General features: G+C 37.9%; 1 protein-coding gene across 3 annotated transcripts; it reads right to left on the bottom strand.

Moving 5' to 3' along the window:
* Positions 1-499: 499 nt before the first annotated feature.
* NUSAP1 (nucleolar and spindle associated protein 1) lies at positions 500-12,323 on the bottom strand. 3 transcript variants are annotated; one of them, XM_082761556.1, is made up of 12 exons: positions 12,066-12,323; positions 10,754-10,819; positions 9,499-9,684; positions 8,293-8,467; positions 6,623-6,712; positions 5,863-5,975; positions 5,118-5,180; positions 4,737-4,924; positions 2,694-2,869; positions 1,771-1,881; positions 1,102-1,213; positions 500-634 (listed from the first exon to the last, which is right to left on the bottom strand). In XM_082761556.1, exons 1-12 carry the CDS (start codon positions 12,255-12,257, stop codon positions 547-549), a joined length of 1,560 nt encoding a protein of 519 aa, XP_082617682.1. In that variant the 5' UTR covers positions 12,258-12,323; the 3' UTR covers positions 500-546. The 3 variants fall into 3 exon arrangements, with proteins under 3 accessions (XP_082617682.1, XP_082617683.1, XP_082617684.1); XM_082761557.1 differs by having other exon boundaries at positions 8,308-8,467; XM_082761558.1 differs by lacking the exon at positions 5,118-5,180.
* Between the last annotated feature and the right edge of the window lie 30 nt (positions 12,324-12,353).

Here is a 12,353-nt window from a genome sequence, read left to right as displayed (position 1 = left end):
CTTTGTAGCTTTCCAGAAAGCATGAATACTTTTCTTCTGGAAGTTCCCTACTATTTCACGGAGCTGCAGTTAGGAATACAGAACAACTGGCTCTTCCAGTTGCTACAGGATTTAAAGATTGATTTGGAGAACAGGGCATGCAGATATCTCCTTCAATTTACCAGTGGAACATTTTAACATTTGCAATTCAAAGCATACACTCCAGTGGGTAATAAATGCATCCTGGTGGAGAAGTCTATACTGAGTCACAAGGAGGCTCCTTGAGCATCTCTTTTCCACTTATATTTTCTGCTTTAACATTTTTTTAGTTAAGGGAGTTATTTACATTAAAGTATTATTAGGTTCTAAGGTCCTAAAAGGTTAGAACTCTCATCTCATTGGAGAAGTTGATCATGAAAGCCTTATGCTCAGATGCATTGTAAGGTCTCATTCAAAGCTCTCTGGATTCTACTAATAAGCAACCTGACCTATACTCTAAAGTACAGACAAATATTTACACGAGAGGGACAGTATTTACAGTCAGATCCTGGCTTTTTCTGATTCTTTTTAATCTACAGATAATCCTCTACGGTTTCCAAGAACCTGAGCCTTTTTCTTTTTTCTCTCCTGCTCATGCTTCTCCCGCCTTTCTTCCCTGAAGGAAAAAAAAAAGAATGAGACCACATCAAGTTATGTTAAAGGCAGAGACACAAGCAACCCAAGGAATATGAAGGTGACCAAGGCTTGACATCTATTTAACCAATATGCCACATTAACCATGCGCAGAGAGAACAGTTCCATTTTCAATCAAATCTAACCAGACTAGTACTTCTGCTTAGATGTACAGGTCTAACATTCAAGGTCACAGCTTGTCAATATTCATTTTCTTTTGAGATGAAGGCAAGTATCCAAATGCTAGAATTGGAAGCTCTCATAGAATAAAAATCTATCAGATTCACAGTTGCATCTTCCTTGGCCTTTGTCTTACTGGACAGGTACTGGAGGCCAAAGTGAATACAGAAGTATTCTTTTGTGAACTGTACATGTTAATACTAAAAAAGTAAGTGAGCTATCACATTATTTTAAATAACACTATTAATAAAGAGCTAATGTTATACTAACCTTGTCTGGAGACGTGGCTGTTTGTAATCTTTCTTACGTGAAGAGATGTTGCTACTGACAGACTTATTTATAACAGTATTTTCTTTGCTTTCTCCCCAAGGTTTTAATCGTCCTACAAGTCAGAGGCAAAGACAGGTTACTGAATTACTACATTTTAGTACTTATGTGCTTAACTTACTGTGAATTTTATACTAGCTAGTTTGTTCTTTGCTGTCTGCCTGCGAGACAAAATGCCTCTTCAGTTGTATTATTAGTTTCAGCAGCCCATTTCTTATGAGTAGTTTTCCAAGTAACAGTAATTACACAAAGAACATTTCGGATGCTTTGCTTCTCCCACAAATATGCACTTTTAATAAAGAAACGATCCTTTACACAATAAGGTTTTTATCTCAAATTCCTTGTGCATACACATATTCAGTGCAATACATGGACGTTTATTTCTGTATTCATGAGATTTTGTTCATTGAGATATTTTTCAGTAATGAGGCTCTTAAAGCATGCATCATGTAGAAATTTAACAACAGCCCAAAAACTACTTGGGAATCTCAAGAGAAAGGGACAGGGAAAATAAATAAAAGATGAATACACAACATGATGTAGCAAAGTAGCTCAGTGCCTTATTTTTATGAGCATTTAATAAGTGATATGACCAATAAAGGATCACTGTACCTTTATGTGGTTGATAACGAAGTGGCCTTGAGAGACTTGCTTTGAGATCAAATGTCTTCTTTGTGCTTGTAGGCTCTGCAGAGTGAACTCCAAACTTGAAGGGGGTAACAACTACAAAAAAACATTGAATTGTTGTACTTATTAATTGTAGCAAGAACATACTTTACAACTTGCTACGTAAATAGATCAGTGAGGACCACGGTACAACTCTCAAGACCAAAGAGCCATTAAATGCTACCTTCTGCTACCACTGAAATCAATATTGTACAGATGCAGCTCACTGGACCTGCCACCCCAAAAAAATACCAGAATTATCATATAGCAAGATAGGTAGCATAGGTCAAGAACTTGGAGTTGATGTACCTAGTGATGCTAGGATATCATATCAACTGTTAGCAGAGCTGTGGTGGTGCAGAGTATGAATGATCAGAAGAATTCCTCTTTCCTACATACAGGGTTCTGAATCCTGACCTAATTAAGGTTGCTGAGGCTGATAATATCAGGTTGTCCTAAAACACAGCTAGATAACTGGTGCAAACCCATCCCACAAGGAGAATGAGACCTTTGAGAAGGCATCAGAAACACCTCCCACCATAGGAATCTCCCCATATGAGTTATGTCAACCTTCTCCTATGTGATCCATAAAGGTCCAGAACTTTTTCTATCCCCCACAGGCTTTTCTGTAGGTAGCTAGGCATTCAAAGTCTTTATGCTTACTACCTGTTTAGATTTTAGCAGCTAAACATTTAAATTTAAATACTGGAAACTGAAGGAAATAAACTGCTGCAGTTTCTGAAGAATCAGTCATAAATTAGAGATTGAAATTAAAACACGGACCTACATTATATTGTGTTATAAGAATTATATAACCATTCAGTACAAATAAGTCTTGATGCAAAAAACAAAATCGCCATCCACTTTACCCTTTGATGCAGCCAGATCATTATTTCTTGTATCCCTCTTCCTGCTTTTCATACTTAGGCATTCGCAGCTCTTCTGGCTATCAGGTGTGCAGAACTCGTTTAAGTATGGAGACATTCTAGATGGAGTCTTGGTAAGAGAGCGCTTATGCTCATTATCTTTTGTGGCTTCTGAGAACCTGAAAGTTATTAGAAGCGTAAGGACAAAAATTAGTCACCTACAAGGAAAGTAAGCCATGTTACAGAACGCAAAAGGAGCAAAAGTTGCATTTTATATATAGAAAAACTTCCAACGTATAAGATGTTCACAGCTAACACAAATTACACTAAAAATACCTTTGCTGATAATTCTCAGGTTGTGATCAAACATTAAAATTCTTACTATTACTTACAGCTATTAGAGCTAACTGTTGTTTTGGAGAGAAAAAGTATTTGAGTGCAATAAGCTAGATCTTTTTACCAGCCTATGCAGCTTACTTAATCTTTAGTTTCTCTAGTAAAACACTATGATTTATAAACATTATTGAGTTTTCAAATTCAGAAGTTAAAAAAATAACAGAACTCTAGATCCACGAGGAGAAAAAATATTCTAGTCAAAACACAAGCTACCTGTATACCAAGACACACATATGCTGTCTGTGTGTGTAAATACTCACACACTTCTTAATGTGTGAGCATGTGAAAGAAAATTCAAAAGCTTGCATGAATTAATAAGTCTCATCAATAACATTACTGAGCTGAAAGCACTGCTTTTTCCATATCTTGCAAAAGTTTATTATTAAGACCTATATTTTGAGGGCTAGGAAGTTTATGGATGAAGTGTAGCTTGCAAGATCTAGCACAGCATATTTTTGGACAAGTGAAATGGAAGTAAGTTCTGAAAGCATTGTTACATTTTACATAGTGCTAAAGAATCAAGTAGGGCTACAGTGGAAAAAAGTAAGCAATTACTAAAAGGTAGAATATTATTTTCACTTGATGATTACACTATCATTTTTCAACAGAGAACAAGATTGGATTAATAGAAGGAAACCACGGAAATCAAAATTGTCACATACAAAATAGAAATAAAGCCAGCAAGAATGAAGTAGTTATTGCAAAGGACTCTCAGTCTTGATCTCCAAGAAGCAAAAGAACTATCATGGAAAGATTAAAGGTCTCATAGTTATTTATTAGTTGTACTGACATATAGGGCAGAAGGGAGAAACCAAAAAAAAAAATCCTTTCTTCAGAGACAAAAAGCATCCCAGCAACTATAAACTTAGCACACAAGTGTTAAGAAGTAAGTGTTATCAGAAAAATGCAAAGTAATGCAACAGAGACACAAGATTAACCTGATACTATTAGCAGGGTGAGAAGGACAAGGGTAAAATTTAGAATATCTAAATCTGAACTTCAGCTATTGTGAAAAGTCAGGTAAATGGGGGAAAGCCAGCATCAACAATTGCTAACTGGCAAAGAAAATAGAAGATAGAATGACTTTCACTGAGAGAAAACTGGGCAAAAGAACATTTTTCAATAGAATACCATTAAGGACTATGCTTTCAATTCCTTTTTTTTTTGTTCAAGACTTATTAGCTTATTACTAATAAGCTAATGAAGTTTACTGATAACAAAAAATCAGAAGACATTAACATAATTGTGTATTAGATTACTGTGTAGGAATAATGAAGTGTGTGTAACATTTTAAAAGGAAACGAGATCAGATATAATAGCATCAAGTATGAGCTCATTCATTTAGCAATTCGTGACTTTCTGGTGTCAGTTTGCTTCTAGCAGATGGGAACAAATCTGCTTATGTTAGTTGATTACAAGATGAGGCCCTACTCTGATTAACAGGTATCAAGATGAAGAATCAAAATAACATCAATATAATAAAGTTTAAAACAGCCCTAAAGTTAGGCCAAAAGGTAGAAATCAGAATTAATCTTGTGTAGGTCATGCTTGGAACAAAAATATAGTAGTCAAATCACAGTCAATGTTTATTATTTTAATAAGTGTATCATATGAAATTGCTCCCTGATAACTTGGGATTGTTCTTTTTACCTGACATTCATTTTGGTTGTGGAGAGGACTGAAGCATTAAATGAAGATTTCCTAGATAAAATACTTTGACTTGCAGTGTTCAGCAAACTACGTGGTGAGCGTCGCGGGTTACTGGGAGTGCAGGTGGCAGACAATCTACCTCTTTCTGGATTTGGGCTGAATAAGAATGTTTTGCCAGCAGTACGTTTCTAGGGAAAAGCAAATCACAAGTTAACATACTCCATTAAATGTTTAGTCAGGAATGTATCTAAGAGGAAGGGAAAATACACAATGACTCAGAAGCATACAGTCTTTTATGCTTTTAAAGTGGGAAGGGTGGGAAAGAGAAAGACATTTTACACACAGTTTTCTATATTATTAAAGTGGTTTGAAAACATATACCTTAGAGTTATGTGGAAGGCCTTTTTCTGATGCCCTTAGAAGATTAGATTTTTTGGCCAGCACCTGCCAAAAATAATTCGTCTGAAGCATGCATTAAGCATATACCATAGAAAGGAGAAATGCAACTTTCAGGTGTTTGTGTTACGTTTTGATCTATACACTGGCATTCATTGATACATTGTAGTTGCTCTTATAGTATCTACCACATGCTGGAAGAGGCCCCTTTGTAGTTTTCACATTAAGAACCAAAAATCAGGGACATTGAAAGTAATATACATTACAAGTATTTTAAAGGAGTCGTACAGAGACATTGGACAAAGGCTTTTTAAGGCACAAACTGTTTAATCCCTGCTTTTTGAAGAACAATCCATCACCTTTGGCTCTGCAGCAATTCAGACACTTTAACAAATGTTCTAGGAAATCCTTCACAAAAAATTAATTGTGGCAGTTATTTTTACTTAAAAAATGACAAGTTGTTTATTGGTTTCTACAGCCATTTATAACCATACACCATTAATATACACTTTAATATTAAAAACATTGCTATAGAACTTATATGCAAATAAGTTTATAGAACTACTTATATAGGACTCCAATTCAAAGTCTCACTGATGCTGTGATATTCCACTGCATGCATACATAACCAGCTTCTTACTGCTCTAGAGACCCTGAAGGAATTTTTAGAGGTTTTCTGGAAATAAACAAATACAGGAACAATGGATGTCTGTCCTGTGTTAGCACTTACCTTGACTTCATTGAGTGAACTGCTGCAGTTTTCAATCTTTTTTCTCTTCCTCTCAAAGTAGTCATCAATAGACTCCATTTTCTTGAAGTGAGCCTCATGTAACTTCTTAAAGTCTAAGAAATTCCAAAAATGATAAGTCATACATCTGACAAGCTCCTAAGGAAACTTGCTACCTAACAGAAAAAGCTTGCAACATTTATTGTTACAACTTCTCTCCAGAAAGTATCCCTCTGGGTATCCACAGGTACCTAAACAGTTCAGACAGCATCTACTTCAACTACATAGTCACATGGTACCTGCTCTAGAGAATTCTACAAAGAAGGAAGAAAACCCAAAGCTTCAATTTTCTAGTAATCCAACCATTTTAAGTTAACGTGTTTTATGAAGTAATGAAAGTGAGCTAACTTATAAATACTACAGTTGCGATATTACTATAAAATGAGAACTAAATACGCAGGAGTCATAGCATGTCTTCCTACTCTTTGTTATGAAAACTGTGAATGCAAGTATAACATCCAGAAGACACCAAAGCACTCCATAAGCCAGTTTTATAACCTATACTTAAATCATTTACTGCTGTGAATTTACAAGTGGGAAGCTGTACCTCCACGTAACCTTCTGGCATTTTCATTTGTTCGCTTTTTAAAGAGAAGGTGGTCTCTTGGTTCAAGCAAAAAATGGAAGTCTGGTTCGTAAAACCTGTAAGTCTCCCTTCACACAGGCAGTACGTTCTATTTACAAAGGTGGTAGATTCTCTTACTTGGTGTAGTAGCTTTCATTCCTGTTTTCCCAGACCTCGATGCACGGCCTACATGTATAGGGATCTTCCCTCCCACAGGATGAATATCACCTGGCACAATAAGATTAGACAAAATGATTAGAACTAATAGGAAATACTTTAAATGTCTTTAAAACCTTTGTTCCATAATATACCTTACCTCCTCAGAGCAGCTTTAGGTTTTTAGAAATCACAATCTCAATTGGAATAGGTACATCATAAGACTCTCAAAAGCTTTTTAAATCGTATGTCAGTAACAACGTGTCATGACATACTACAAACCCAGAATGAGTCTGACAGAAAATAGCCTGACACTACTTTCAGTAGTAAAGTATTTTACAGAAGGAGTTAACAAGCAAACTCTGCTTGTGGTAAACAAGTACAACCCACAGGTCTTTATCTAAAAATATTTAGAGCCTAATATTTGAAGTTTTTATATCTGTAAAAATTTTGACCAGCTTTTCTGCCATTGCCTTAAATATAGGCACAAGAACCTAAGCTATTTTGATTATCTCTGCCCTCAGGTCTGCTTTATTTATTTTTTTTTTTTAATCTTGCCAGTAGCTTGGTTTTTAGCATAAACACACCATAAAGCCGACATACAGAAAACTGCACTAAATGTAGCAATAGTATTTTTCTGTTACACAGCTCTCTTGCTGTCTGAAATTGCTGTTAAAAAAAAAGTCAAAGCAATATGGATACTTATGGTTATGGGAAGAGACAGGCACTATACCAAATGTCAGGGTCAAATTCATTATAATGTTGCCTCAGCCAAAGCATCCTCTACACATTTTATTGCATCTGCTTTTATAAGAAACTTAATTGAAAACTCTCATTTCTGTAATTTTTAAACTGCTTTAGAAATAGCCTCCAATAAGAATGTTCTTTAAGTACTATTGAACAGCAAGGTTATGTTATACTTAATACATCTCAATGACTATTTACATCTAGTCTAACAGGAGAAAATAATGGCATGTATCTGAAAACTTATTGTGAATATGTCAAATAAAATTGGGAAGACACTTATTTCCTCTTTAGGTCAGCTGCATGCACAAAGGAGCAGGAAAACAAGTCCATATTTTGTCAGCATCATGTCTGAAGGTCTAAAAAAGCTACCAGATATAAAAGTGGTCCACCATAACACACACAGATAACGTTTGGCAAACAAACTAACAAGGGCTGTCTTTATGCCTTTTAATACCCGTATTACTCCCACAAAGGAAGTGATAAAACCCATTTGTGAGTAGAAAAAGAAGGAAGCACGAGGAAGGGAACTCTCCCTTTCTTGCTACTCAGTTCCTTTAAAAAGTGGCATCTTAAGGGTATTCCAGAAAGCACAGATCCTAAACAAAGCACAAGAATTAAATACACTCAGACCATCAAGAACGCCTTAACTGAAAATATTTCATTGGTCCAGATTTCTGAAGTCAAAATTAGCAGAACTACCAGACTGGAGAGTTTGTGTAGTTTATTTATGATGTGTTAAATAAACAGGCCCAAATGTCAGATTCTTCTCTGGCATCCTCAAAAAGGTTCAGATCACCAGAAATGTCACCAAAAAAAAAATATATTCGCAGACAACAAAATAACCAGCAAATGTATTTGGATTACTATGAATGACTAAAGTTACTTTTATGGAAGTTATTACTCACATTCCTCTCTAGTACCTTTAGTAGAAGTCTTCTCCGGTTGTTCCTTCTCTCCAGTAGCCATCCCTGGATCCTCAATAGCTCTCTTTTTAATTACTGGTTCCTCATTTTGGAATACCATCTGTCCCTTTTCTTGCTCACCATGGGGGACTTCATTTTCTTTCATTTCAGAATATTCCTACAGTTAAGCATACTTCATTTTAACTGTTTGTTACAAGTGGATATAAGGAAAAGATTTCATTCTAAGAGCAGTTGGTTAGTGGAATAAGCTGCACAGAGAGGTTGTATAGTCTCCAACCTGAGAAGTTTACAAGACAGGATTAGATAAAGCCCCAACTTTATAGCTGACCCTGCTTTCAGGGGAAGATAGAGCAAGAGGCTTTCTGAAGTCCAACCTGAATTAACCTAGGAAATACTTATTCTGTTATTGCACAAACGGATCTATATTAGAAAGCTTTTACCCACACAGTTCTAACATTTTAGCATAAATTGCCTCTGTTGACAAAGTACAACTATCTGCAAGTAAAAATAAATTCACTGGCTATGTTGCTTTTTATTTCTGTAGCTTTGGTTACTGTACGCTTTCGCTTATTTAGACATGTTGCTGAAAGATTAACACCTCTCATTTTCCCATTTCCCTCTAACTCTACTGTTATGTTTTTCACATAGTTCAGAGCTCACCCACCACTTGCACATTATACTAGAGAAAAAATAATTCTAACCCCATATCACCCTGAAATCTCTCCTCCATCAGTCATACAACCCACAAATATATACATACACTTGCATTAAAACACTGACAGCAACAAGAATAAAAAAAAAAAGTTTGGGCAATCATCCAGTTTCTGAGAATCTTTTCTATATCAAAAAATGCCAATTGCTTCATTTTAGATAAATTGTGCAAGCAGTCTAATGTTCAGACAGAAACCATGATGAACCAGTGAAAGCAATCCTACTTCCAGTGTTTGGGATGGTATCTCTCTGACGAATTTAACTTATGTCATTAGTACAAGAAAATAAATTATCTCTGTTTGTTATGGAATAGCACATGGTAAAAGTAGACTAAATTAGTCTAATAGCACTAGTACATCTGCATAAAAAATCTCAGGTGTTACCTGTTAATATGGTAGTAGAATGAAACAAGCATGTTTCACTTATTTACTGGGAACTCCCACACAAACACACACAAAGCCATGCAATATAAGTCACCTTTTTCTCAGCAGAGAGCCCTGTAGTTTCTTCATTGGTTTTAATTTTCTCACTGGAGTTCTTCTTTTTTCTGGTTGCTTTCTTTTCTTTAGATCTTTTTGTGACAAAGCATGCTGGATCAGGTTTAAATTCTTTCTGACAGCTCAATTCAGTGTCCATGGAAGCAGATGCACTTTTTTCAGCATCCTGTATCAGAGAAGTACCATGACTTGTAACATATCTGATATATATCAGATATTCCAAAGAGACAGCTTCAACATTACCTTTGGAAAAGGCATTTTACACAGTAGTATACATTTAAGTAGCACTGTAATTAGAAAAACGGCAGTATCTAAATTCCTTAACACCAGCTGTTTTCCAGCCTTAAAATGCTACAGAATGAAACTGTATTTCTTTTCAGTCAGAGACTATGAAAAATAAAAACAAATAATATTTGAGACCTGACTGAAATGATGCTGCAGCCCTTCCCAAATTTGTAAAGATTATCACATAAAAAGGTACACACATAAGGAGAGGAAAGAGGGTGAGGTAAGAGGGAGACTTTTCCATGCTAGTTAAAAATTAGCTAAGATTACACCATTTCCTCACGATTTTTAGAGAGGCAAGTTATAAGCGAAATATTTAAAAATAGTTGGTTTAGAAGAAGTGGTTACCAACTTCTTTAATCAAAAGCTAAAAAAAAAACACACGCAATGAAATAATTTAGTTCACAGAAATCTTGAAAAAAACAATACATGGAAAGTAAACATCACAGTTGTATTGCTTTCGTTATGTCAACGTAAGTAAACTGTAGTATATATAAAATGCTTTGAGATCAGTCAGTACGGCATGTAAGTATTTTAATTCATTTTGCATGCCTAAATGAAAGGGACTAGTGTCTGGAGATAAACAGGAAAAATTAAGATTCATTCAGTGGAATGTAAACATTATTGTTCATAGAGAATAATTTTGTATGCATGCTGAAAATACCTTGTTAATTTTAACAGGTGGAAGGGCTAGAAAATACATCATTAAATTAACAGCTGGAAGGGAGCCAGCTTTCAGCCATATAGTAGGCCACTTCAAGTATTCATACAGCTGTTTCTAGCAGTGCAAGCACATTAAACTAAAGGCACTATTTAAAAAGAAGTGTGTTTTTTTTTTTTATTACCATTTGCATCATGCTAAAACCAATGTTCATTACATGCTGTGCTAGACTAGTTACAAAGTTAAATCTTTCTTTCTGAATAAGAATGGCTGTTTTATCATCTATTACCATATTTTCACTTTCTTCTTTTATTCCTTGAAAGTGTTGCTTCAGTGCTTTCAACAGTTTGTCTCCCTGGAGAGAAATCAAAACAACAAATGAACCAAACATTGCATTAAGTCACCAAACAAAAACTGCATAAACCCAATTAGTGTCTACAAACCAATCCAACAAATAAATGGAATATTTGCTGAATCCAAGAGAATGATTAAGGCATGCTTGGAGGGAAGCGACTGTCTCACTCTGCTCTCTCTCTTTGGCTCTACTCAAAGCCTCTCTTTGAGTATCGTGTGCATGTATGAGTAACATAATATAAGACATGAAACTATTAGTGTCCAAAGGAGGGCTACAAAGGCAGTGAAGGATCTAAATGACAAAACGTAGAAGGAGCAGCTGAAGTCACTATGCTTGTTGAACCTAGAACAGCGGAGGCTGAGGGGAGGTTTCCTGACAGCCTGCAGCTCCCTCACGAAGGGAGCAGAGGGGCAGGTGCTGAGCTCTCCTCTCTGATGACAGCGACAGGACCCGAGGGAACGGCATGGAGCTGGGAAGGGGAGGGTCAGGGTGGATATGAGGAAAATCTTCTTCACCAGGAGGGTGGTTGGGCACCAGAACAGGCTCCCCAGAGCAGTGGTCATGGCACCACGCCCACCGGGTACAAGAACTGTTTGGACAACAGTCTCAGACACGTGGTCTGATTTTTGGGTGGTTCTCCTCCAGCCAGGAATTAAATTCAATACTCCTTGGGGTCCCTTCCAACTCAAGATATCTTAAGATTCGACAATTCTAACTGAAGAGCATATTTAAGACCCCAGGTAAACATGCAACGTGTATTTTCCACGGGGGCACAAAGACAAGTCTCCCTGGCCAGGTTCCTTTTGGTCCATCTGAGCAAAAGGAGAGGTAACTGTTCACAGCCGAACGAGCCCGCTTCAGCAGCGCTGCCCAGCTGAGCAAGAATTAAAATCGCACCAGGCTTGGGCAGCAGCTGCCCCTGCCTTGCTCACCCTGCACACCCCACACCCCTCGCGTACATTCAACAACAACACGGAACAGCTCAGCGGGGAGCGACCTCCAGAGAGTTATTGCCCGAATGCGTCAGAGCCAACCGAAAGCTGACAAGCATTAACGGCAGCACTGCCAAATACCACTTGGGCACTGACAGGCGCGGGGCACCTCAGGCGGGGCACCGCCGCCTCACGAAGCTGAGGAGGCACCAAACGTCCCCTCACGGCTCCCTCAGCGCTGCCCCTGCCCGCCCCTCGCCTACACCCGCGGCTCAGCCACCCCCAGCCCAGCCGTGCAACGCCCCCCGCCTCACCCGGAGGTTGGCCTTGAGGCTGGCGGCCTTGGCGAGCTGCTGGAGCTCCGCATATTTGAGGGACTCAAGGTGCTGGAGCGCGGGGAGCGCCATGGCGGCCGCAGCCCTCAACCGCCACACTTCGAATCTCGCGCTCAACCGCCGCCCACGCCCCGCCCACGCCGTTCGAACTCGCCCTCCGCGCACCGCCATTGGCTCGGCGGGGAGAAGGAGGCGGGTTTTTTGGAGGGGAAGCCACCAATAGCGGCGCGGCCGCCTCCGCGCCGGTTTTTTCAAACGCGCTCAGGC

This window comes from Aythya marila (assembly GCF_965140915.1).
Source record: "Aythya marila genome assembly, chromosome: 5".
NCBI lineage: Eukaryota > Metazoa > Chordata > Aves > Anseriformes > Anatidae > Aythya > Aythya marila.
Note: the sequence above shows the minus strand (reverse complement) of the source record. Positions and strands in the feature narration are given on the sequence as shown.